The following is a 26,692-nucleotide window of genomic DNA, read 5'->3' as shown; positions in this document are numbered from 1 at the left end:
AGTTTTCGTGGACGACCACGCAAAAAAAAAAAAAAAAAAAAAGTGAAACGAAATGAGAGTAGGGCCTATATAAACGCCCATATAAGTATGCGTATATACCTACCGTTATTTATGATTATCTTATATGATATATAGGGCCTATAGACAAACATACTGTAGGCCTATAGAGAAACAGGGAGGTGAATAGACAAGGAAATGAAAGGTGAGACAAATAAATAAAGGGACAACTATATTATCAAATCATTTTCCCGGCAAAGAAAGTAAGAAATGGCAAAAACGTAGTTGGAGCTGCAAACGTGAGATGGCGTTTTACATCGAGTATTCTTTACTGCACACTAGAATCGTTTGTCTTAATAGCTTTGTACGCTCTCAATCGGGACTTGTACAGAAATATTGCATTTGCAAAAGAACGCATCTTAGAATAGCCTGAAACAATTTTCTTTTAAATTTACAATTATCATCATCATGATGTGCAACATTAAATGACGGCATGTTCACGGTACAATTTATTGTACGAAGCATAGAGGCCATAAAGTGCTTGCTTGTTACGGATACCATACGTTTGCTGCTTTTTGTATAGTGTCTATATTCAGTTCACTTTGTCTGTATGATACTCTGCAGAATCCCATAACCACTGAATGAAGTTATACAGCATGCATTTAGAAAAGCTATTATGCTCAGCAGTTCGTCAGTGAGTCTTTCGTCACATGACCATCAGCTCACTCGTACTTACACACATCGGGTATCGCTGCCTACAGTACTCCTACCCAGCTAGCTCAGATCGCCCACAGCTCGAGGGTTGAGAGGAAGAATATCACACCCAGCTAGCCAGTCAATGCCAGATAATTCTCTACTTTGGTCAGTTCTGCAAGGGCCCTCGATCTCTAAAACTGTGCAATCCACCCGCCAACAATGTCGTACGAGCAGACGAGAACCAGGCTCGAAGCTGCTAAAGAACACACTTTAGCAGTGACGAGAAATTACATTTCTCAACCCAGGTTAAGTGAGTAGAAATTAATCTGTAAAATTACTTAGTGAATTGCATCTTCTACTTCTGTAGCAGTGCATGGTCGTGTATAAAACGAATTGTGATAAGGGTAGTCGGTAGATAGGGTCCACTGCACTGCAGGACCACACTCATCATGCTCATTACATTAGATATTTCCATTTTTGTAGTCGACAGTAGGCCTAGTCACGAGCGAGTTTTGTGTCTTGTGACCAATCTGTACATCATGTATGTCGGCCTACCACCAAACAGGGCAGGGGTATTGTACATGGTAATTACTACATAGCCCGACCAGACGCTGTAGTGTTAGTATGGTTGGGTGTTCATAATACCGGCCACCTAATGTTTTTCTATCAATAGAAACGTGAAAAATCTCACAATTTGCCTGAAATTTTACTCACGTGTGGAGAAAATACTCCGGATTCACAAGCGCGCACTGAAAATGCGATCTGAGGTACGCGCTCTAGATGGCGGCTTCGAACGCGTGGGGTGTCATTTTTTCCGCACTCAGTTGCCCTGTTCATTTCAACCGACCACCCTGACAATACGTATAAAGGGCACTTAAATGCGTTTTTTCGACAGGCCGCTGTTTTTTTCTAGCCGTCATTTTTTCCCCAATAATATTTGAATATATTTTGAATCCTTCGATATTACTTTTGAAGGACTGTTTGATGAATTTGAATTGATTTTCATTAGGAAACTTTTCATCGTAATTGAAATAAATTAGATGAGTCGGTTTGTTTTTTCACATTCATTTCTCGTTTCTGCTTCAACTCGTACGGTCGTAGCGGGCGACAAAATAATTATGTCATACATGTGTATGTGTCAACGACCAACGTGTGTGCACGATCGTACAAGCGGCGGTGACAATTTTGCGGTCAAAATCGTCAAATTTATTACGGAAGGATACTCTACATCTGACAACGAGTCAGCAAAGGTAGGCCTAGTTATATGTAGATACACGATAAATCTTATTCGATTTTGCTAAATTTCGTTAATTTAGAGGGAATACTTATTTGTTTTCGCCTCATTTTACTCGGTAGCGTAGCCCAGTGAAGAATCGAACACCGTTGCGCGTAGTCCCATGCGTACATTTTCTTTCTGTACGCGCAATGCCATTATAGTGCGCGGTCGGTTGATATGGACCCGGTCGGTGTGTTGAACACCTACCATACGCTGTGCGAATACACTTTTACAGCGACTGGGCTGTGTATAGTTAGTATGGTTGGGGTACCACCTATCGGCAGGGCACCTTCCCATCGGCACCCTGCGTATCATGGCTGTTTGCGTATAGAACGAAAAAGTACGCGTGGGATTAAGTGTCATTAGCTATAAAAACAAAAACGAAGAAACGAAAATCAAACTCAAACAAACCAAGCTAAAAATTACACATCCGCTCAGTAACGACGCATGGCTGTGAAATTCACGTGTATTACCTATGGCCTGTGAAATTCACGTGTATTACCTATGCTGTGAAATTCACGTGTATACCTATGGAGGGGAGGGGGTGCCGATCGTAAGGTTCCCTTTTTAGCTGCGCGAAGAAAACGGAACGCACGCACTAAAATTGCGCTATTTTAAAACGGAGATTCATAATCAACGAGACGGTCACGACATTCAAAACTGCAGTATCTATGGCATATTTGAGGTAAGAATTAGGCGGAGTTGTGTTATATTTTTAGAATAAACAAGCTACAGATCCTTAGGGTGACGATACGTGGTACCCCCAACCCTATATGGACATAGCCTCATAGCCGTAGGGCATACAGGGAGGTCGCATGATCCCTAAACCCCAGCAACAGGCAAAGGCAGTGTAATTTATACAGTCACACGCATGTGTCTTACACTGCCTTTTTAAAAAGGCGGATAACACCCAAGTTGTAGGTGTTTTATTTCTTTTCCTTTGTTTTCTTTTCATTTTTCATTTTCCTTTCTTCCATTTAATTGAGCATGGTTGCTCTGGCTGGTTGTTCTTTTCTACTCTAGTCTGTAGCATAATATTTTGAATAAAACTCTGAGAAAGAGAAAGGTAGAGAGAGGGAGAGACAGGGAGAGATGAGTCATGACATTTCTTTAAGTTGTAAATGATGAACAGGTTGCTGTTAAAAGCTAATGGCAGTGAAAAACTGCCTTTGCAGAAATTTTCACATTGATTACCATAGAGCAACAAAAGCATTTCAATTACTGTATCTACACACAGTGTAAATTTAGACCATCTACGTCACATGATCTATGCACCATCCACATGCATAAATTCACTATATTGAGCAACAGGCAGGAGAGAAGAGTGATTCTGGTATTCCATTTTAATCTTTATTGTGTGAGGAGTCTGGAATTCATTCATGATCATTCTAAACTAGTTCTAATATACCAATGTTGATTACCATTAAGTTGCCACTACCCTAAAGTCGCCAGACATTCACATCGCATGTAACGCGCTCCGCGATCGGAGATCAGCTGGGGTGATGGATTTTCATCGTTCTCAAAAGACATTCCTAATTCACCTTTTTCCTCAGTGTAGCAACAAAAAAAAAGCTGCTGAAAACTGCTTATCCAATAGTGGCGAGCCAATGGAGTAAAATGGAGTCAAAAGGGGCCTGAGCTGAGCTTTCGATCCCAGCAAAATCTTAGTCAGAGGCAAAATGACAAACAGGCAGGGAAAGCAATCACATATAAGGACTTCACACAACAGAACAGTCAGGGACAGTCTGGGTACACAGAACAAAGAAAACAAAGGAGGGGGTGGGAGGTCATGGGCAAGGAGCCCACCAGCAGGTAAAGGGAGGGGGATTAGAGCAGGAGGGCGGACAGACAAAAGGCAGAGGAGGGTCAGTGATGATCCTGAGGACCATGGGGGCAACCATTGGAGGAAAAGGATGAATAGGGAGGCAACATCAAAGAAGATAAGGAACAACAGAGGGATAAAGAAAGGAAAAGAGTGAAATAGCAACAGCAAGGGGGGGGGGGGGGGGGCTGAGCAAACAGTGAGCCCGGAAAAGGTGTACCAGGAGTAGGCAACAAAATGAAAGTAATCAAACATATATGTTTATGTGTCCAAAGAGAGTACTGGTATGAGCACGTAGGCATCCCCTTTTCAAAGTGAAGATGCCTCTCCTGAATTTTTATGATGATGGTGAATTCTAGACTACTGATAAACGAGGCTATGTACATTGTATAAGGTGCAAATAATGGGGGTGAGGGCGGATAAGATGGGCATTTTTAATAATTCCATGGGTTCTATGCACTTGACCTCCACACACACACTCACACACATAATATGCGCACACGTATCAATGCACGCATATAAGACAGTATATTAATGACAACACCATATCTTGTTACTACAAGAATTTTATTTTATTTTCGGAATTATGAGCCTTATTTTATTTTCGGATCTGGGAACCTTATTTCATTTTCGGATTAACAAAATTTGAAATAACGAACCTTATTTTATTTTTGGATTAACGAACCTTCGGAATAATGAGCCTTATTTCATTTTCGTATTAAAAACGAACCTTTGGAATTACGAACTCTATTACATTTTTGGATTAACGAACCTTGTTTCGTTTTCGGAATAACAAACCTTTGGAATAACGAACCTTATTTCATTTTCTGATTAATGAACCTTCGGAATAATGTACTTTATTTCATTTTCGGATAAATGAACCTTCGGAATAACAAACCCTTTTTCATTTTCGGATAAATTAATGAACCTTCGGAATAACAAATCTTCGGAATAAAAAACCTTCAGAATAACGAACAGCTATGCTCTCTAGTGCTAAATTAGCCTTATTTTTTAACGTGCTGTTTAACAAAACAAGTGTTTGGCTGGAGAAGATGAGGAGAAAATATCAGCAGGAGTGTCACAGCTACTTGTAGAGGGGGAAAAATAAAACTCAAGGGGGAGACTGGGAGATTTTACAAAAATTGCCTCAAAGTGGGAGAGTTGGAACCTCTGATGATAGCAAGCCAGAGATTGTATCATTTACTACAGACATCTACAAAATGTAAATAATACACCCTAACAATAATACTGTACCAATTATTAATGTCCACTGAATATGTGTATCACATGCTGCAGTGTACACTTGATAGTACATCATCTGTACATCTTGTATCCTGATAATGAATTTTGATGCTGAGTGGAGTTTGCAGTGTAAAAAATTAGTTCGATGCAATGTCCTCAAGTACTTTGAGTTCATCTTTGTTCATCCAGTGTAGGCCTATTCTCAAATTCATGTTACATTCACAGTATTATCTACAGGTGTACAGGTACTTATGTCATAGACAGATGGTATTTTATACTGGTAAGTCTTAAGGGTTTTAAATTCAGTATGTATCTTTGTATATAATGCATACACACCTGTAGCTGACCTCATGCTCTGTTTATATAGTAGGGGCCTACATGATATGTATGTACATGTGTACATGCAGCAGGGGCGGATCCAGGAATTCCGTAAAGGGGAGGCACCTTTACAAAATTAAAGGGTGGTGCATACCCCCCCCCCATTTTTTCTTTTTATTTCTTTTGTTTTTAAACAAGAAATAAGAGGGGACTTGCGCCCGGTGCGCCCCCCTCTGGATCTGCCACTGTGCAGCATGTAGGGTATTGATAGTAAGTTCATCCTCCATGCAAACTGCATGCTTCAGAGCTGCTAATTGGTGTGATATGTTGTGGTTTTTCTGAATCAGAAATGAGAACCTTGAGAAGATACATGAGTAGGCTTTTTAAAATGAATAGTATGTTGTTTTCTTCTGAAAGTTGATTAGCATACTCAATGAGAAATCAAAGTACATAGTACTTGCTTTCAATGTGTTTTATTCATTTCCTTTTTTATGCCTCCGCAACGAAGTGGCCGGAGGCATTATGTTTTCGGGTCGTCCGTCCGTCCCGTTTTGTTTTTGTCGATATCTCAAGAACCGTGTGGTGGTTTTACATCAAATTTGGTATGAGGGTATATCCTTGGGGGATAATACTTTGTGTGGATTTTAGGGTCACAGGGTCAAAGGTGAAAAAAAAACATTGAAATTTCATGTTTTTCTCCATATCTTGCAAATGGTTCAAGGTATTCTCATGGAACTTAGTATATATGCTTGTACCGATGGGCAGTGATTATCTAGGGAAGTTGGGGGTCATGGGTCAAAGGTCAGGGGTCAAAGGTCAAGGTCAACTCCTCAAAATATCACTACTTTCCTTAAAATGCAATATGCCTGAAGGTTTTTTGTTTTTTTTTTAACTTGATGTATGGCATGTATTACCCAATATATATTTTGGGGGAAGTTTCTTGCCAAAAGGTCAAAGGTCAAAAGGTAAAAGGTCAAGTGAAAGTGCTAAATTGCACTTTTTCCTCCATATCTCGAAAGTAACTCAAGGTATCATCATGAAACTTACATATTTATGCATGTTTAACCTAACAGTGATTCTCTTTGGAACTGTGAGGTCAAAGGTCAAAGGCCAGGTTTAGATAATGCTATTTTCCCATTTGATACTGAAATTATACTTTTTCTCAATACCTTGAAAATTACTCAATGCATAAACTTATAAAAGGGTCAATAGTCAAGTAAAAATCATCAGTTCCCCAAAAATCTGCACTCTGACATTTTAATCATTCATCCAATTGAACCTAGTTCTAGGAAAGTGAACATTCAGCACATTTGTGTCAAACCTGTCATTTTAATATTTTGCCAATTATGTGAAACTGTCATCACACATTGTCAAGACATTGTACTATAGACCTATTAGGAGAACCATGCATTATGGCGGAGGCATATCAGTAGCCGTAGCGATATATCTAGTTTTTTAATACAAAGCATCAGTATCTTACATTGTACATATGTATGTGTACTGTACCTTTACAAGTCAGCAGCCCAAATTCATACATGTACATGTGTCTGATCTTATTTTGGCACTTTTCATGCGATGCAGTGTATGTTTCCATAAAACTTGCCTACAGTGTAGGTGTAGAAGAAGCCGGTGTCGTGGTGTGGCTTTGTGAGCAATCTCTGCCACCAGTAGAGGAAATGAGGACAGTATAGTGTAGTCAAATCAGGAGCATGGAGTAACATCCTCCACTTCCTGTCTCAACTCTAGAGATGAATTCTGTCCACAGTATCCAGGATGTCACATGCTGCAAAATGTACTTTTCCTGCAGTCTATAGATGTGTACACTAGAGTACACGTTGCTGTACCTCTTGCTTTCTCTCTCTCTCTCTCTGTTTCTGTTCTCTGTCTCTTTCTCTCCCATCTCTGTTTACACAAATCAAAAGGTTTTGCCATTTTCAATATATATCAGATTAATTGTTCAATTGAATTACTGATTGTTAATGAATAGGTATTATTTCAATCCCCCTATTTCCTATTGTGTAACCATGGCCTTCCTGTATACAACCGTAAATGCAAGCCATTAGGGAGTTTTCGATTGGGTGAACGAGAAGGACGTGCCGCCGAGCGCAACCGTACGTCAAGGCGTCACGTCTGTACGTTGACCCGCCGCTAAAACACATTTCGATTTCGGGCGCCGGCGTCACGTCTCGTGGCGTGTGCAGGAGGCAACCTGTGCCTTGCGTGCATATATGCGGAATTTGTGACTCGTTTCTGTACTTGTAATATTTATTTTGTCTTTGACTAGATGCGTATCCTGGGAGGAATTATGTGGATTTTAAAACATGATGCATGGTAAGACTACTAGGCAAATGCACTGCTGCACTAGCTAGGCCAAAAGCACCAAGATCTGTTTGCGTACAGCATTACGTGTAAATGCATGTGTGGGACTACGGTAGGCAGTTGCAAAGTGCGAAACAGTGAAAACGGGCAAATAAAGTAGGTACCAGAGGCTGTAGTTTGTATGTCAGCGCTCCTGCTGTGACGTATCAAGATCATAAGCTTTCATGTAATTAGAATATAAATATTCTCTCGAAAGAAAAAGGAAAACAGGTGAACTGAGCACGGATTTCCCGAGAGTCATCGTGCTCTTTCGCACGATACCTGAGAGGAGTGTGACGTCATAGCAAGGTGGGTTGAGCGCGGCGCAACCGATTTGGGTGGACGGTGATAACCGGGGTTAACGCGTTCGAAATTTGTGCGATGAGCCGAGGGTCGACACTCGCGCATGCGCAGTACGTAAAAACTACGTCATAACAGGGTGACGCCTGGCTCAACGTGCAAATCGAAAAGTCCCTATTGTTACACCTGAGTGGGTTTGCCATTCCACTTCTGCATTGTAGGTTAAGTTTGGAAGGATTACTGACTGCTGATGAAAAAGCTTGGCAGATAAAGCTACCATTAATGTGTATTGTAAAATGCCTGGGCACATACAAAAATATGTTATTGATGTAAAGCTCATACTCGATGTACCAGTTCCTAGTTTAACTTTAATGTAATGTTGTTTGTTACATTTTGCACCAAAATGGGCAACAACTGTAGTACTCTACTGGAAATTCACCCAAAGCAGTCTACTATATGAAATAGATTTTATGGACAGCAAGACAAGTTAACTTCACTTTAGAACCATACAAGGTGTATATTTCCTCAATGTGCTTTATTTTTTTTTTTTGTAGCATACAGTGTAAGCATTACAGGTTTGAATTTAGTATTTGTGTGTTTTCTTCTCAATCTAACAGCATACAAGACAGTGTGTGGTGTGAATGGTCCACTGGTCATCTTGGACAATGTAAAGGTACAGCAATCAATGCTTTTTTCTCATAAAGGCATAAATGCATAAATGTGAAAATAATCACAGCATGAGAAGTCCCCCAGAATTAATAGAAATGAGAGCTTTGTACTTGTGTGTACCCTGCCCATGTCATTCTTTTGCAAGTTTTCATTTGTTACAAATGAATAGCTTCATCAGGGAGGCAGGTTTTGTTGCAATACCCTCCATCATATTAAGAGTTTACTCTGGAAATTTGATTCTCTTGATAACAGGCTATAACAACTTGGACATTGTTTTTAAATTGCCCTAACATTTGCCTTTGGATGAGAATTGATTGCTTCTATCCTGTTCAGGCTACTTTGGTACAGTGCCATCATTGCTCAAGAGGGTTGGAAAAGAAAGAACCTTGACATTTCTGGGAGCAGTTTCATTTCTTGTTCTGAAGTGTACACAAATGTACTGATGAGGAAGTGTAAATCAAAGATTTTAGCTTGATATTCCAAAAAAATGGTTGATATCTAGTTCAGGAAGAAAATAATGCTGGGAGTGAGAGACGTTGCAATGTTTTATGATTTGTCCCACTTTTATACAGTACCTTGGAAATGGTAAGAAAGCCACCCACCAGATGTTTGGCACATTTTTCTAGGAGATCGATTTTGAAGTTTAAAGTGCAATTGAGCTTGTAGGAAATTGAGCATACAGACACAATGGGTTGATTTAAACACCACAGCATGCTTCATGAAAACCTTAACAGCATTATACTTCTAAACATTCTTTTACAGTAGAATTCAGAGGTACATGTAGTTAACTTATCACAATTTTATATTCTTGACCACATCCAAAATGTCCTTACGTTGCACCCAACTGGCCAAATTGTGCTGTATTAAAAAAAAAAATAATACTAATGTATGCAAATTTTATCTTGTATTATGGCGACAACTTGTGGCAGAGTTTGGTCTAGAGTTGGTTGATATGTAAATGAATCTCATCCTTGACCTCCCAGAAGATCAAAATCACTGCATACAGAACCTCAGTTCTCATCATAGGGACAGCAAGCTTGTAAGTGTGAGACACATAAGTGTGAATGTGTCCTGTACCTTGCCTCCCTACATAGTTTCCAAAGTATGCAGAAATTGTCTCCCTGACCCTGAACGATGGCACCAAGAGGAGCGGATCAGTCCTAGAGGTCAGCGGGTCAAAGGCCGTTGTACAGGTGAGCAACGTCGGTCATTCTCTCTTTCTCTTTTTCTTTTTCTTCCTTTTCTTCTTTTTTTAATGCTGGTAAATATATTGACATGCAGGTTAAGATAATATGGGATGACCATTGTGAAAGAGGCATGATGGACCATTGTTAAAGTTGATGATAGAATGGACATCCTATTAGTTTGTTGAAGCTTTTCCTCCACTTTTGATGAGGTGGATATACATGTATGTGCAGCATATGGGATGACCATCGTGAAAGGGGAATGATAGAAAGGACATCCCACTATCACGTTGAAGCTTAACCTTCGCTTTTGATAATGTTGAGATGATACAGGATGACCCTTGTAAAAGGGGGATGACCATTGTGAAATGGGCATGATAGAATGGACACACAGTGTACCCACTATATGTCAAAGCTTGTCCTCCACTTTTGGAATTGTCAAGATAATATGGGATGACCATTGTGAAAGGGACACGATCATTGTAAAAGGGGATAATACACTGTAGAATGGACATCTCACAGTCTTGTTGAAGCTTGTCCTCTGCTTTTCATAATGCACAGACATTCAGGATGACCATGTTGTAAAGAGGGATGAACACTGTGAAAGGAGAATAATAAGATGGACATCCCACTGTCGTGTTGAAGCTTTTCTTCCACTTTTGATAATCTGGAGATAATACAGGATGATCATTGTAAAAGGGGTTGACCATTGTGAAAGGGTGATGATATAATGGACACCCCAACATCATGTTGCAGCTTGTCCTCTGCATTTGATTTTGTGCAGTTTGTCCACCGGTAGTGCAATGACTGAATAGAACAGATGAAGGCGTTCAGGGAAGGGCAGCGCTGTTCTTTCTGTCGTCAATTTGTTTGTACCCATTGATATGCTTACAGGCATATTTGCGCAGGAAACTTTTTCATCAAATTGTCTTTCAAGCATGGTCTGTGACAAATAACTGTTGTGATACAGTTTATTTTCAAAACGCCTTGCAGACACTCATGACTTTTAGGTCATTTTTTGATTATGCTCCTGATGTAGCAGTGTGATGTTTGATGAAAGAACATCTCCAAGGTCACTAAGGATAAGGAAGGGTATGTATGACAGTTTTTGGCTACGATAAATCATTGGATACTGCAACATCGCGTGTCATATATACTCTACCAATTTCACATTGATTAACCTGTTGAAGACGGACCGATTTTCCTACAACACACATTTCCCATTTACCCCAGTCCGAGAGTACTGGGGACTAGTCTTCAAGGGGTGAAGTACAATATACTGTATGTGTGAGTCCGAGTTTGAAAATCACAGTCTTCAATCAAAACAAAAATGCAGGATGATCTTACAAGCATCATGCCACTATTGGATTCTGGACTGAGCCTCAGAAGCAGCAGGTGTGAGTCACAATACCAGCCTCTACAGTCTAGAAATATGTGCATGCACTGCCCGTTGCTTGTCGGGAGGTTTAGGATGCTCCCTATTTGGGCAATACTGCAATTTCATTTAAGAAAAACAAATTATTACTCAGCATTATAACCATCACACACGCCATGGTTTCCAAAAATCATTATACATGGCTCAAAAGAGTCGTGCAACATACATGGACACATGATCTTTGAGGATTTTTAGAGCTCATACAAACTGTGGGAACACATCGGGAAGGCTATGTGACCTTTGCTTAAGAAAGATTGCTTTGTCCAAATAAAAATATGAAGGAAAGAAAAACAGAACAGTCACTGTGTAACTACCAAGATGACAGTCAGAGTTTCCAAACATTGATATATTGAGATCTTTGCTCACCCATCAAAAATGATTTTCTCTGTTAAACCCTGTTCTTTCCTAGGTCTTTGAAGGTACATCAGGAATTGACGCAAAGAACACAACATGTGAATTCACAGGCGACATTCTCCGGATTCCTGTGTCAGAAGACATGTTAGGTGGGTAAAAAAGAAAGTATATGAAAGGAACATTGCTATTAAACATCATAATCTTTCATGTGTGTGTGAAATGATTTTATGTGAAAGGCAAAATAAATTTAGGAGAGAATGAATTACATCTTGTCCAATTTAATATGATGTCATACCTGTTCAAGATATACACATTGTATTATGCATACTATGCTCAGCCAAGGTTCTGTACAAGTTATATATGCGTGTGCTGAGCATCTTTTGTTAAATTGATAAGAATTACATGTACATTAACATCTTGTGTATCTATGCCTCATTGCATCAACAATCACCTTGATATCAACTTCCACAGGTGCTCCCTATGTGATGATATATAATCTTGTTTGCAACAAGGCCCCTAAAAGAACTTTAATTATTGTAGTAGTGTGATGTGCTGTGAAGAAAAAAGAAAAGTGCATTCATAAGTGTTGGTTTAGTTCTGTCTCTCGCTATCTCTGATAATTTGTTTTGTCAATGTTTTATTCCCCTCAGCATTATACTGTGTACATGTTTATTGTTATGTGAGATGAGTGAAAGTTGTTCACCTGAGTCAATCATTCTGCTTGCTCCGTATCGTGCAGTTTGTGTTTGAAAATTCCATGAATTCCCCTCATTTCCCTGTACACATAATCATATAGATTAAAAAGAAAAAAGGACTTGTCTCTATTCAATGGATAATTGTTTGTCACTCTCCCACAACAGGTAGGGTATTCAATGGGTCTGGCAAAGCCATCGACAAAGGACCACCAGTCTTAGCTGAAGACTTCTTGGATATTCAAGGTAAGGCTGACAAACAATTGGCCAATGGCTTACATACATTGTAGGTTGCAGAATGATCAAAAGCCTTCAGGTTGCTGAATTCATAACTGATTCTTTAGTTCCTCTTCTGTTTTCTTAAATTTTCAAATTTGCAAAAATTTACTTCTGACAAATATGATATGTATACTCTGTATCATAACTGACCTGAACACACAGACTTTACTGGGTGTGTGAATATTTTAGGATACGAGATTTTTGTTGGATGTTCAAGTTCCTGTCTCTTCATCATCATCATCATCATCATCTCCCATGCTGCACCTTATCCTGTTTCCAGGGCAACCCATCAACCCACAGTCCCGTATCTACCCCGAGGAGATGATCCAGACAGGTATCTCAGCCATCGACGTGATGAACAGTATCGCCAGAGGCCAGAAGATCCCTATTTTCTCCGCCGCTGGTCTACCTCACAATGAAGTCAGTACATTATACATTATATCTCAGTACTTTACTCTAGGTATAGTAATTATTACAGAGTAGTTGTAGGTGGTACTCCAAAAACTGTTTATTGTGCCATACCATTGCAAACAACAGCACGAACATTTCTGCAATAATAATGACCTTGATGAGGTGAAGAATTAATTTGTTTGTAGTCTATGATTATTTTCTCTCATTATTTGTATGTACATGTGTAGTTTGTGCTCTGTCACTGTAATATAATACTTGTTTGTTATTGTGTTTGACTTACCTCGCACAGATTGCGGCCCAAATCTGCCGTCAAGCCGGCCTGGTCAAGCTCCCAGACAAGGACGTACTGGATGGACACTCGGACAACTTTGCCATCATTTTCGCTGCCATGGGTGTAAGTGCCATGTGGGGTTTTAGTAGTCAAGGTTTACAGGAGAGAGTAAGGACAAAATTGAGGGTGCACAGTCGGTGTTCTTCCCAGCTACAAGGCATGCTCTTCTGTGCATCTTCTCCACACATATCACCTCAATGAGCAGAGACTGATTTTGTGAATTTCTTTCAAGCATGTGTAGCATGAAGGCTAGGCTTTGATGGGGACATCAATTCATGTATAGTCGTGCGTGCATGGGAGTAGATATTTGCATCAACGACAAAAACAGTGGATAAACCGTAACCTTCATACTTCCCTATTAAGAGGCATTATGTGCGTGATCGATACCATTAGCTGACTCTTGCTCGTTGCCTCGGGCGAACTATGAGAGGGTTCGGTATATTGTTCACCTGTTCTATGTTGTGGGTGTGGGTATGAGGGGGGGGGGGGGCGCAGCCCACACTGCCTTGATGACACCTCATTCTCTGTGTGAGAAAGGGAAGAGGGATCTTTTATGTCCATATGTGACCGTGCATTACAAAACCAACAAAAAGTCTCACATACTGACTTGGTGTGAGGACTGAAAATGGATGAAACGGGTCAACCTAGTCAAACTTGAGTTTTTCATATTTCCTGAAAGAGCAAGTCTTCTACATTTTGCTGAAGTTTTGGATCATAAAATGAAAAGGAAATTGTATTTTTAGCAGTTTTTTTCTTGAACACTGTTTTTGTAGGATAGTGTGATTAGATGTGTCTTTTCATTTCTTAAAAACCCTATACATACTCTTCACTTTCAACTCTGAACTTTAGAAAGGATAATGTATGATTTTCCGACTTTCAACGGAACAGAAACGTGTCCGAAGTTTTGGATTTAGCACCGTAAATAGAGTCCGCCCCTAGCAACGAGGGAGTGATCTCATTGGCCAGTGCATGGCATCCTGGTCCTTGATTGGTCGTGCATAGACCGCTGGCGCTAAGCTTGAATGAACATCGCGGAGGTTGCTAGGAGCATACCTTCTATTGTCAAGAGGTGAAAACTGTCCCGCTTCCCCTTGATCATGATAGTGTCGGAAGGAAAACTTTGCAGACAGTTTTCTCGAAATACTGATTTCTTAAACCACTCAACATGCGCTGATAAAATAATCGATATCTCCGCAATCGAGTACTTTTATGAGTCGTATTATATATGAAATTAAAGTGGAGGAGTAAGGGAATAATATCATGTCATTTTTAGACAATTGTCCTCCCCCGACTTTCAGATCCCTATGTTGTAGCGGGTCACATATGAATCGCTGAAATGAGTGATGCGAGTGCTGAAAACATGATGAATGTGTGATTATGATTTTTCTCATGTGCTCTTTATCCTCACCTTTCCATTCCTTTGTCTGTGATTAATATGCATCTCTCTTTTCCTTCCTCACTGACCTTCCCCAACAGGTGAACATGGAGGCGGCTAGATTCTTCAAGCAAGATTTTGAGGAGAATGGTTCCATGGACAACGTGTGTCTCTTCCTCAACTTGGCCAATGACCCAACGTAAGACCATAAAGTGCTCCCACCTCTGTGAAATACATCTTGATAGAAGTTGATGCATTTCTTTGAATTTTCTCTTGTTTGTTTGTTTGTTTGTTGTTGTTGTTGTTTTTTTTTGGGGGGGGGGCATAAGCGCAGACTTTTAAATGTGGCAGAGTCAATAGATCAGTAAATAGCATATTCAAATTCCACGCATGCCTTTTATAACAGAAGGTGTGCATCAGAAGCAGAAAGCTTGCCCCTTGCCCCTTGCCCCTTGCCCCACTGTCCTGCACCAGACAAAGCAACAACTAGTATGCATGTGAACTTGATGACAAGTATGGCAATGCATTGGCTATGAAGAGATGGCTGGAATTGCTTGTTTCCAGTTTCTCAGATGAAAGATATCCATCATTACATTCCACATACTAAGAATCTTGCTATAGGATTGGTCAAGAGCTGATCACGTGATAAAGCGTAGTTTTGCCCATCACAACACCTGAGAAGAACTAGGTCACTTGATAGTACACGAGTACAGTGCAACGCACTTTCCCTTCAGGGTCGCGTGGTGCGCGCAGCAAATTCATTGTTTTGTCATTTGTAAAGACAGCTGTTTGTTTTGCTGATCTCTGGCAGTCCATACAGTCTTAACACGAGATGAGTACGCGCGAAATAAAAGTGCGTTGCACTGTGGACTATCATTTAAGTAGGTCACTTGATAGTACACAGTGCAATGCACTTTCACTTCAGTGCCGCGCGGTGCGGGCAGCAAATTCATTGTTTTGTCATCTACGCGTACACGTAGCCTAAGCCCTAAGGATACCTAAAGACAGCTAAAACAGTTTCAGATGTGGAATAAAATGGGAATTTCTAGGACCCTAGATGTGGAATATAAAGCAAATAATCAACTTTTAGTTTCAGGCAATGAGACAAACTATCACTTCCTCGGCGATCTGAATGTGTACGCTATCTTTCCTCAGCTGCGCTTCCGAAAGATAGCTACATCCAGATCGCCTCGGAAGTGATAGTTTTTCCCATCGCCTTCACCAACGTTGATTATTTGCTTATAAATTTGAGTTTTTGTTGGTGTATTAGCTGTGCGGTGTGTATATTTTGGTGGGCACAGAAATACCAAGGTACATGTATGTATGGTATGTTGCCATGAGATACTGGGAAGTACTGAAGCTTCTTGTAATGTGCAATGTCTTTAAACCTGACCAGGTTAAATATGCCTCAGAATGTTGGGGTTTTCCATCAGACAACTACATGTACGTGCGCTGTCCAAGAAATTAAATCACTGCCGAATCACTCCCTTCATGTTGAAGGTTTTTGATTGTTTTGCTGTATTTTGTTTCAGGATCGAGCGTATCATCACTCCCCGTTTGGCCTTGACCACGGCCGAATTTCTGGCCTACCAGTGCGAGAAGCACGTCCTGGTCATCTTGACCGACATGAGCTCCTATGCTGAAGCCTTGAGAGAGGTACTGTAGGCTGAGATAAATGTACAGATAGACAGACATACAGACAGATAGATAGATAGACAGACATACAGACAGACATGCATGCATACAGACAGACATGCATACAGACACAGGAAACATTTCGTGACACATGTAAGATTTGCTTTTAAGTTTGTAGATTAGAAGAACAAGTGCATCATACCAACTGGAATTTCACAGGTAGTAGTGAGTCATGGGCAAGACAGTTGTCATGTTTATGGTCTTGAGCCTGATAGGGATAAAATGAGGGGTGGCAAGATGCAATAATTACCACAAAATCAAAACAGAAGGTTTTTAACATTGTGATAGAGTTTATTGTTGATAGCATTTATTCTTTTAAACACATACCGTGTGGTGCTTACAAAATTATGGCAGAGATTCATTCAACTGATGTTTTCAACGTTCGTAATTGTATTGCCCAGGTCTCAGCTGCCCGTGAGGAGGTTCCAGGTCGCCGTGGTTTCCCTGGATACATGTACACCGATTTGGCCACCATCTATGAGCGGGCAGGGCGTGTGGAAGGGCGCAACGGGTCTATCACCCAGATCCCCATCCTCACTATGCCTAACGATGGTGAGTTCGGGCCCGCCATCCTTGCGATGTTCGTGAATTACTGTAGTATGTCTGACCACGCAAAGGATGTGAGACACCCTGCCCAAATGGCATTTTTCTCCTAGGTAATGAGTACCTCAGTCACGAGATTTGCTTCTTGAGGCTACTATCTGCCAAAACTGCTTTATCAGGATGTCAGCATTAAAGGGTATAGGATCTCTGTGTCGGGCAAAAGAGAGTGTTGACTCGCAGAAAGATGCAGAGCAATTTTACCACGGAGAACAAGTCATTATGGAGATATTACATTGAGTTTTCTTTGGGCTCTTCATTGCCCAGCTGCAATGTACATTGTGCAAGCACTCAATCCTTCCTCAGAAAATGAAAGTAATGAAAGTATCAGATCTTTTTCCAGCCACTCTCTATGGCTCCCTTTTATGTCATTGCAACAAAACAGGTTTTATCAGGGCTCAACTTGCACCCTTAACTCTTGTGTAAAACCCAATACAGCATCCCCTTTATGAAAACCTATGAGCAGCTAATAATGCCTCCAGAGGCACAATAAGCAGATACCTGTCTTTCCTCCTTTGCTCCCCAAGAAGCACATTGTTTCCGTCTGTTACTTTAATCTTACACTGAGTGAATCTAGTGAAGTATATCCTAGTTTAAGCCAAGATCTACATTATTCTTAGATTAGTTGTTTGAAGGACCCAAAAACAGAAGTTTTTAGATAGTGGCCGCAAGAGGGTTTATACAAATAATGAAATATCAATATCGTGTCAGCTTGGCTTTGAACCCACACCACAACATTGTGATCTTGGAGTCAACTAATGTTTTTACCACTGGACCACAACACTTTTACCCCAATGTGAGATCACCATGTTATGATGTGTGGTTGTTGTTGTTTTTTTTCTGCCCCCCCCCCCCACTTTTAGACATCACCCATCCAATCCCTGATCTGACCGGGTACATCACTGAGGGACAGATTTACGTCGACAGACAGCTTCACAACAGACAGGTACGGTACATCATTATCAGGCTATTCCTGGAGTGTGATTCCTGGCAGCCAGCAAGCCAGCAATCTAAACTAGCATCCAAGGTTGCTCCCTAAAAGTGCAATATTTGCATGCAGGAAATTTGCTTGCTGCATGTATGTGCTCGTTAGAGTAGGATTTACTCCAGATTTATGTGAATAACACATGCATATTGCAGGTAGGATATTCCCTATCATCGCAGCAATTTTATTTTTGTGTGGAGTGATATGCTCTCTATGGTTAAAAAAAAATGAATAAATGTCCCAAGTATTTTTGTCTTTTTCATGTTAACAATGAATTATTATCATAAGTAATGAATTTGATCAAATCATTTTCAACCCACCCACTAGGTAAGTATTTGGAGGTCGATGTGGCAATAAAACTTTTACCAGCGTGTAAAAAGTAGTATTAAACACACAGGATGTGCCAAGCAGGAGACTTGTCAAATACATGATTAGATAATAACTCTTCACTCTGTCAGCATGTGAGATCTGAATTCATTTGCATTATTTTGTGTTGGATTGACAGATTTACCCTCCCATCAATGTGCTGCCCTCGCTGTCCCGTCTCATGAAGTCTGCCATTGGTGAAGGCATGACGAGGAAAGACCACTCAGATGTGTCCAACCAGCTGGTAATTATAAGTTCCACTTGTTGCTGCTGTCTTTCAGTTTTCTTACAGATGCATTAATGATCTTACATTTTTGCTGCTATCCCAGTTTGATATAGACTGCTTTGGATTTGTGCCCTTGGCACCACCCCTTATCACCCTCCCCACATCACCGCCGTCCAACCCCGAGATCTCCCAGTCTATACCCCTGACCATTTCCCTCTAACAGGTCTAATCAATCCACACCCCTCAACCACCCCAACCCTCCCCCCACAGACCTTCACCATACCATACATTTGTACCCCTTCCACATTTCTCGTCAGTCCCTCCTAACTGGAACAAGGCTGTCTCGTATACTCATACAGCTGCTGGCCTCTTCAACTTTGCTCATGTATCCCAAGCTTTGCTGTCTTGCATGTAGCATACAATAACAACTCTTTTTGCCTCATCACCTCCATCCATTCTGTACAACTCCCAATGTATGTCCCATGAATTCCCCCTATCTAACTTTACCACTTTACCACATCCATCCACAATCCACAACCCCAGTTACCCCAGCCCCCACTCCCCATGCCCCTTTCACATTTCTTGTCATTTCCTGTACACTGGAGCAATTTTTACCTCATAGTCTACAACTGCTGACCTGTAGAACTTTCCACACATATCTCTGATTGCTTTATTCCAAAAGTATGCAAGCTATTCATCCTCTTTTTCCCAACATCACTTGCCATTCACCTGTAGTCCCACAGTGAAATCCCGTTCAACACCCCCACATTTCTTCCCCTGCCCCCTTCCATGCAGCTCTCCACCCACTTCCCCCACCCCTTCCTTTCCAGCTCTTCACCCACCTCCCCCGCCCCCTTCCTTGCAGCATGTCCATAGTCACGCACAGCTGCTGAGACCGGTAAGACCTTGTACATACATGTGGCTCCTTCAGACACACCGAGTTATTGTAAAGTTATACGACGTATGGATATACAATGTTTCAATATGAGAGCATTCAGACTCAGCACCCCGTTATATGGTAATCGTATGAGAGCATTCAGACGTAGCGCACAAGCGATATTTCTTGAGTAGACGTGACTCTCTTCAATGCGCAGTACGTAATTTACGCAGGCTTTGCGTATAGTGTTTATACTCTGCCTTGGATTCATCCGGTAGTTCGCGCCAGATCATTATTACGTCACAATCAATCTGTCAGCCACCTGTTATAAGTCCGCGCCGCGGATACGTGAGCTCGGCCCACGCTGTGAATAAGCCCTGCCTACTCATACGATGTATGGATATGAGAGCATTCACACAAATCTACGTTGTATGGATGTAGGATAATGATTTGAAATGACGCTCAAAACATCGTTTTTGATATATGATGTATATTGATACGACGTTTTAATATGAGAGCATTCAGACACATAAAAACGTTGTATGTCCATACAAGAACTCTCTAGTCTGAAAGGGGGGATATGCTAATGTATGTCTTGTGTGTCCATTGTTTTGCCACCTTGCAGTATGCCAATTACGCCATTGGCAAAGACGTGCAGGCCATGAAGGCAGTGGTGGGAGAAGAGGCCCTGACCCCAGATGACCTGCTCTACCTCGAGTTCCTGGGCAAATTTGAGAAGAACTTCATCACTCAGGGTGAGTTGTGTCATTGTTTTCATGTATGGAAGGTAGTAGTGGGAGGAGAGGGGATGTTCATGAGGGTTTCAGCCCAATTATAGTCAGAGGAGGAACTTGAAGACCCCTTTCAAGAGCCCATTTGTCATCACTGAAACACTTCTGAAATGCTGAATCTTGTCATGTGAGGGTTGCTACAGAAGGGTGATAATAGTCGTTGAACAAAAATTTGTTGATTCCATTGGTGCAATGATGTCAAATTTGTCCCACTTTCTTTGTTTAAACCCACCCCAAAACGGTAAAGAAAGTTGGCTGTCACACACACAAGCTTTTAGAAAATTGTCCTTAAAGATTAAACATGATCAAGCCAGCAAGAAATGTGGTGTTACAGATTTACTCTGTGGGTGAGTTCAAAAGACCATAAATCTGTTATACCATAAACCCTGAAAAGTGTGGAATTTCAGAGCTTTCTAAGATTCTGAAATTCAAACATTAGGTAGGAGATGTATCAAACCACTGACTTTTCACAAACAACTCTCTTTATAATTCTTTCTTGATAAAGTCACCTTTAATCATTTCCAATGACCACGATATTGACAACAATTCTATCAGATTCTAATACGATATTACAGATCACACTTTTTTTTTGGCTTTTGGCAAAGCCTTTGCAAAGATAGGAAAGGGATCACCCCCCCCCCCCCCACATGTACAAGGGATACCAAAATTGCACTGGCATAGATTTCATAGATTGAACTTTTTAGGTATCACAGAATTATGGTACAGTAGAAACTGCCACTTGATTTTTATTGTGACAAGTGGTTTTCTTAGGAGGAAATGACATACACACAGTGCCATGAGTTCTGTATTTCTGACAATAGAGTGTTGAATGTGTCGAATCTTTACCAAAATTATTGAGTACGTCCAACAACGTTTATGTGTGGACTTTTATATACCTGCATGTTTGATTTCACTTGTAATTAGACCCTCTATGGTATTCACAAGTATGTGTTCCATTAACATGCTTTTCAACAAGTACTAGGTGGGTCTGTGCCAGTATGTTTTTCATACCCTTTGCAGTGTTCCTACTTAGACCAGGGTCATCCCAAGTACTTTTTGCGCAATGTACACCTCACTATTGCTGGGCAGAGTAAGACAAACTTACACTACCATTCTGCCTTCTAGTCCTTGGAACTATTGTTGAATTGGTTGGAAATCATGAATATCACTGAATGCCAAAGTGCTGTTTTAGTTCTGTGATAGCTTATTTGTTTGTTCATTTTCCATCTGAGAAGATGGCTGGATAGCCCATATTCAGCTACGTTAAGCTGTTCTTCCATGGGGTCCAGTTGGATGTGAGGTGGGACCACTTCACCGGGTTAAACACCCTGCTCTTTGCGATGAATGAATGAAGCGGGATCTTTTACGTGCATGAGTTGTTGCTCTCTCATACACGGGACCTCCATTTTATGTCCTATCCGAGGGACAGAGTGTTTTGCCTCTTGCTAGAGGGGACGTTATGCTTACACACAACATTGCTCAGTCCAGACTCGGGTTCGAACCCGGGCCACGTGATCGTGAGGCAGACGCGCTACCGACTGAGCCAACTCACCGCCCTAAATATAGGGCGTATAGCTTGCTCCTAATCATTTGAAGTTTTGTTGTAGTGGCCATAATATGTAAAATGAGTGCAAACACACAAATACATGTGTGTAGACAAGCATACATGCTGATGTGGTCTTCTTTCAAGAACCTTGTTACCCTTGCATGCTGTTATGCATCGTGGATTATAAACGGTGACATCACTTGTGCTTCGTTTATTGTGTAAATGTACAGGTAACTACGAGAACCGCACCGTTTTTGAGTCGCTGGACATCGGCTGGCAGCTGCTGCGAATCTTCCCCAAGGAGATGCTGAAGAGAATCCCCCAGAACATGCTGGCGGAATACTACCCCCGCGACTCGAGACGCTAAAAGACCTCCATCTGTGTTTGCTTACTACGTCAAGATCCCGCTCTTTCGTCATACCCGTCTTGTGGGCATTCGTCTTGTGCTTTTTGAGCATTAACCTTTTCTTGTTCTTTTTTTTTTTCCTTTGGGGCAATAATGTATGTTGATAAAACGGTTTTGCTGGTATCTATTGTTTGTGTCATACCTTGAGTTGTGCTGGAAATGTGTTCCCTGCCACTTAATTGCTGTGATATCCATCTCCTGAAACAGCCTTTTCCTATCAAATGGAAAATATAGTCAGAAACAAGACAGGACAACAGTCATCATTGACTGTTATTCCACATTGTACCAAGGTATGCAAATTATATGAGGCGGAACTTACACATGTTAGGTTTTCAATAGAGGGCACTTGCAGACGGATGTGTAATTGCAGAGATTGAAATGTTATCTTGCTGGACTTGAAGATATTATCGCAGATAGAGCTTTGTGAAATTTCATCTGTCTTTTTGTCAATTTAATGAGAATTTGTCACTCCATATGGCAGCTTGCCAAGATGGCTGTATTGGAGGCTTGTAAAAGTGAACTGTATGTCTCCTCCAACCAAGGTGTGTTAGGTTTATCCATTTGATAGGAAGGGTAAGGCATTTAGGGTTGGATCCAGCAAGAAAGAAGAATCTTATCTCTCCGGCATCTGTACACGGTATGTTTGTTTGACACAGCTGGCCATGGAATGGTTCGTAAAGGAGCAGAAAATGGTGACTTATTTGATATTTGCAACTGCAAACTTTTGGTATTTGGCTGTCAACTCATGAAAATATATATTGGTTGCAAGAGGTAGCATATCAATGAATGGTGCTTGGCATGCAAGTGGGTCAGTACATGTATTACCATGTGGGTTTAAGGGAAAGTTGATATTGGTTGTTCACATAGTCATGTGATCAGTTATAGATATTTGTTATGTTCATTTTTTTTGTTGAGATAGTGTACATGTAGGTCAGGTAGAGATGTGAGACATGTAGGACAATCGCTCTACTGCACACATATTGGACAATTAATGTTTTGTTTTCATTTCTTACTTTTTAATCTGCCCATTTGAATCAGTAAATAATCTGTGCATTTTGTGAACGTTTGACTAGGTGAAAATATTAACCCTGGTTTGCTCCCATGAAGAAATCTCTTCAGTTCCACCTCAAAAGTTGAAGGGAACACATTTGATATACAGGTATTGGCACTTAAAAAAAAAAAAAAAACACACACACACACACACACAAGAACACTGTATAGCAAACAATGAAATTTGTAATGGTCTATTGTGAGGCCAAAGGAATTATGAAGACCTCACAGGATATACATGTACATTCTATAATTACTTCAGCAACAAGAAGTTAATTTGACCTTTGGATGTCAAGTAAGATGCCTTTCTCATTGACAATTAGAACACTCTACCTTTACAAATTGTGAGTAATAGTGATAGAAATTCTTATGCATTGCGTTATGGCTCGCAGAGATGGCAAGACATTTTGGAGTAGCTGAAGTAGGTGAAACAAGGAGCGCGGAAGCAAAATATATCAATGTTTGGTGTAGCTCTTTGTAGATTACAGCTTCACAATAGCGCATGGTTGCCATTTTCATGTTTGCTGCTCCCAGGGTTTATTATTTGATTTCTGTGTTTATATGGATGTGCTAGCCGTCCCAGTATGTATGGAGTACATAATTATACGTCCACAGTATGTAAGCTATGCATGTTGACCTCTGCATTCAAAGAACTTGCCTGTCCAAGGACAAATGGATGGATTCCAAGCCTGTCCAAACCAGTTCTTTTTGTTGGCTCTGAAATTTGTGCTGCAGATGTGTTTTCTATTGTCTTTTACTAGTCTTGGTGGGTCTTTTAAAGGGTCTTGCACTGATTGCTGATACAAAACAAAATGAACAAACAAACAAAAGAGGATAATTACCAAATGTGAAAAATAAATATGTGGGTATGTCTTCAGCTACATCGTAGTTGCAAATAGAAGCTTGGTTTTGTGCATTTCTGCCCCTTCATCTAATATTCTCTAGTTCATGTGGAATGTTTATGTACACTTTGTAAATCCTTTGTGCCAAGAGATGCCATAGATATTACAGTGTCAGTTAGTATTGACAAACTTAACATGTCTGAGATGTAGAATCCTTCTAGTATGGATGCTACAGTGGAGTCCAGTTTGCTTTGTATTGGCTTGCTCCCAGTTAAAAACTGAAGAAGCTGTGACGTGCCGGCCCATTTTGACTCCATCCTCTCAAGCAAGAAGTTTGATTAAAAATTGCCCAACAGCATGTTAGTTTCAAGAACTTTTGTTTTGGCAGAGCAAGTCAACTGTTCATCTGTCCATTCTTCTCAGTGTTAATGCTTCAAACCAAATGCTACAATAACTAATATTATATGAATACAGCCATGCCAAATTATTACAGCAATGCAAAGGTGATGATTGCCAGCAAATCCAGATGAGAATAATAAGGCTGGTGACTTGCTTGTGGCATTCCCTTTTTATTTATCATCCCATGCACAGTAGTGAAGCCATGAAGATGTTTTAGCCCAAAATGTGTGCAGATTTTGATCTGGTAACCTATGTTTCTGAGTCCATGGAGCAATGTCTTGTGCACCAGCAGAATCTCGATTTGTGTGGGAGAAATGTGCGATTAGACATTCCAGCGTGAGCCAGATTTTAGAATTATTCTGCTCTCTGGGGGGATGCGATTCGGAGTATGGTATTTTAGTGGCCCTGTTGTATGTAGGAATGATTATGGTTGTCAAAAAAGACAAGCATGTTAACAAAACTCTTGGAGAGAAAAGTATGCATGCATATTTTTGTGCTATGTGTTGTCTAGATGGGGGATGGAAAGTGATGGGTTGTATTATATTGTTAATCAGTGGATGCAAAGAATATTTAGCTTCATAGATAATGTTTTATTAACCACAGTAAGATGTATAATGTTCTCCTGTTGTGAGGGTAAAGAAAGAGAATATACTAGCTCATATTACTTCTATTAAAAAAAGAAAATGGATGTTAAATGTCAGTACTGCAATAAATGAGACATACCATGTATATTTACCCTACCCGTGTTCTGTGTTTGTGTCATAATTCCATTGGTGAGGAGAGTTTTGTGTATCAAAGAAAGGAGGGTGCTCCTCTGGAATGGATCAATTGCAGAGTTGCTGCCTCTGCGAAAGCCGTCTGACTCGGGTGTGGATTTTTCGTTGAACTTATATTTGCAGGTTGACATTTGAAATTAAATGCATAGCAGGGAGCTCAGCAAAGCATGAGTTTATTAAAATGTAAAATGATCTCACTCAGAAATGGACATTTAAAGTTGTTTTGACTATCACTAGAACACAAGTGATATACTTTTTTTTTTTTCCAGTTGTGTTGTCATTCACAACTAAAGCTCTTCTCAAGGATTATGGTTACAAGAATTTTGTCATGAATGATTGATGATCTTGTGGAAGTTGTTAATCCAGATTCCAAGCCATTTCTAATTGAAAACAATTATACAGTAATAGTAATGGTGGTGGTGGTGATGATGATGATGATGATGATGATGATGATGATGATGGCAATCATGATAATATATTAAAATGGAAAGTCATATTTTTTTTTTTTTTTTTTTTAAATCTTAGTGCAGCTGCTCAGGGTTATACAGTACTTGTTGAACCTAGAGATGTCAAGATGGTGGGAAATCCATTTTCTGGATTTTGGGTGTGTGTGCATGTGTGTACATGTACACATGTACACATGTACACATGTAGACATGTACACATGGTGTATGTTTTGGGCATTTATCTTTGTGAGGCACAACAAAAAGCATAACAGGCGTGTGAGAGTATTAAAGAGAGATCAACCCCCGAGGTATGAGTCTCACGCTTGAGGTGTGAGACTTGGCGCGTATGTTTGAACCCCAAGTACCGGTATGTCATCAGAAATCTTGAGTCTTGTGAGTGCATGGCTTGTATGTAGAGCTACCTGGCACTGATTTGGTAGTGAAATTTGAAGTCTGAGGGCTGCATTGTGAGATCATTTCAAAGAAAAGGGAGAAAAGTAAAGGAAAGGAGGAAGGATCCGAAATAAAAGAGGAAAGAAGGGCAGAGCGTTGGGGCTTGGAATGACACCCTATACCCACCAAGCTTGCTTACCAAAAAATTGTGTGTTATAGCCACTGGTGTTGCCATCAGATGTTTAAAAACAAAAAATAATAGTAATACTAATGATCATAATAATATATAGAAGTAATGATAATAAAAAAGATAAAAGTAACAAATACATGAATAATACTACTAGATACATAGATAAACAACATCTACCGTACTGTCAGAATTAAAGATTTTGTGTCATATGGATGGCTGCTCCGATATACATGTTGTACGGTATGGTAAATGTATTTCCTCATCTCCAGATGTAATCAAAGAGTAGAGGTACTAAGCAAGCTACCTCCTTGGTGCAATCAGTCATGGACGAGCCCTCGATCTTCAAAAGGAGTCATCATTCAGTA

General features: G+C 40.4%; 1 protein-coding gene across 1 annotated transcript; it reads left to right on the top strand.

Annotated features, from left to right (window-relative positions):
- The first annotated feature begins 745 nt into the window (after positions 1–745).
- Positions 746–25,262, top strand: LOC140242035 (V-type proton ATPase subunit B). Its single transcript, XM_072321785.1, has 14 exons — positions 746–1,003; positions 8,627–8,682; positions 9,773–9,871; positions 11,707–11,800; positions 12,512–12,589; positions 12,903–13,042; positions 13,323–13,427; positions 14,841–14,938; positions 16,272–16,395; positions 16,836–16,986; positions 17,898–17,980; positions 18,525–18,629; positions 20,114–20,243; positions 22,056–25,262. Exons 1-14 carry the CDS (start codon positions 913–915, stop codon positions 22,190–22,192), a joined length of 1,491 nt encoding a protein of 496 aa, XP_072177886.1. The 5' UTR covers positions 746–912; the 3' UTR covers positions 22,193–25,262.
- Positions 25,263–26,692: the final 1,430 nt, after the last annotated feature.

This window comes from Diadema setosum, chromosome 18 (assembly GCF_964275005.1).
Source record: "Diadema setosum chromosome 18, eeDiaSeto1, whole genome shotgun sequence".
Classification (NCBI taxonomy): Eukaryota; Metazoa; Echinodermata; class Echinoidea; order Diadematoida; family Diadematidae; genus Diadema; species Diadema setosum.
Note: the sequence above shows the minus strand (reverse complement) of the source record. Positions and strands in the feature narration are given on the sequence as shown.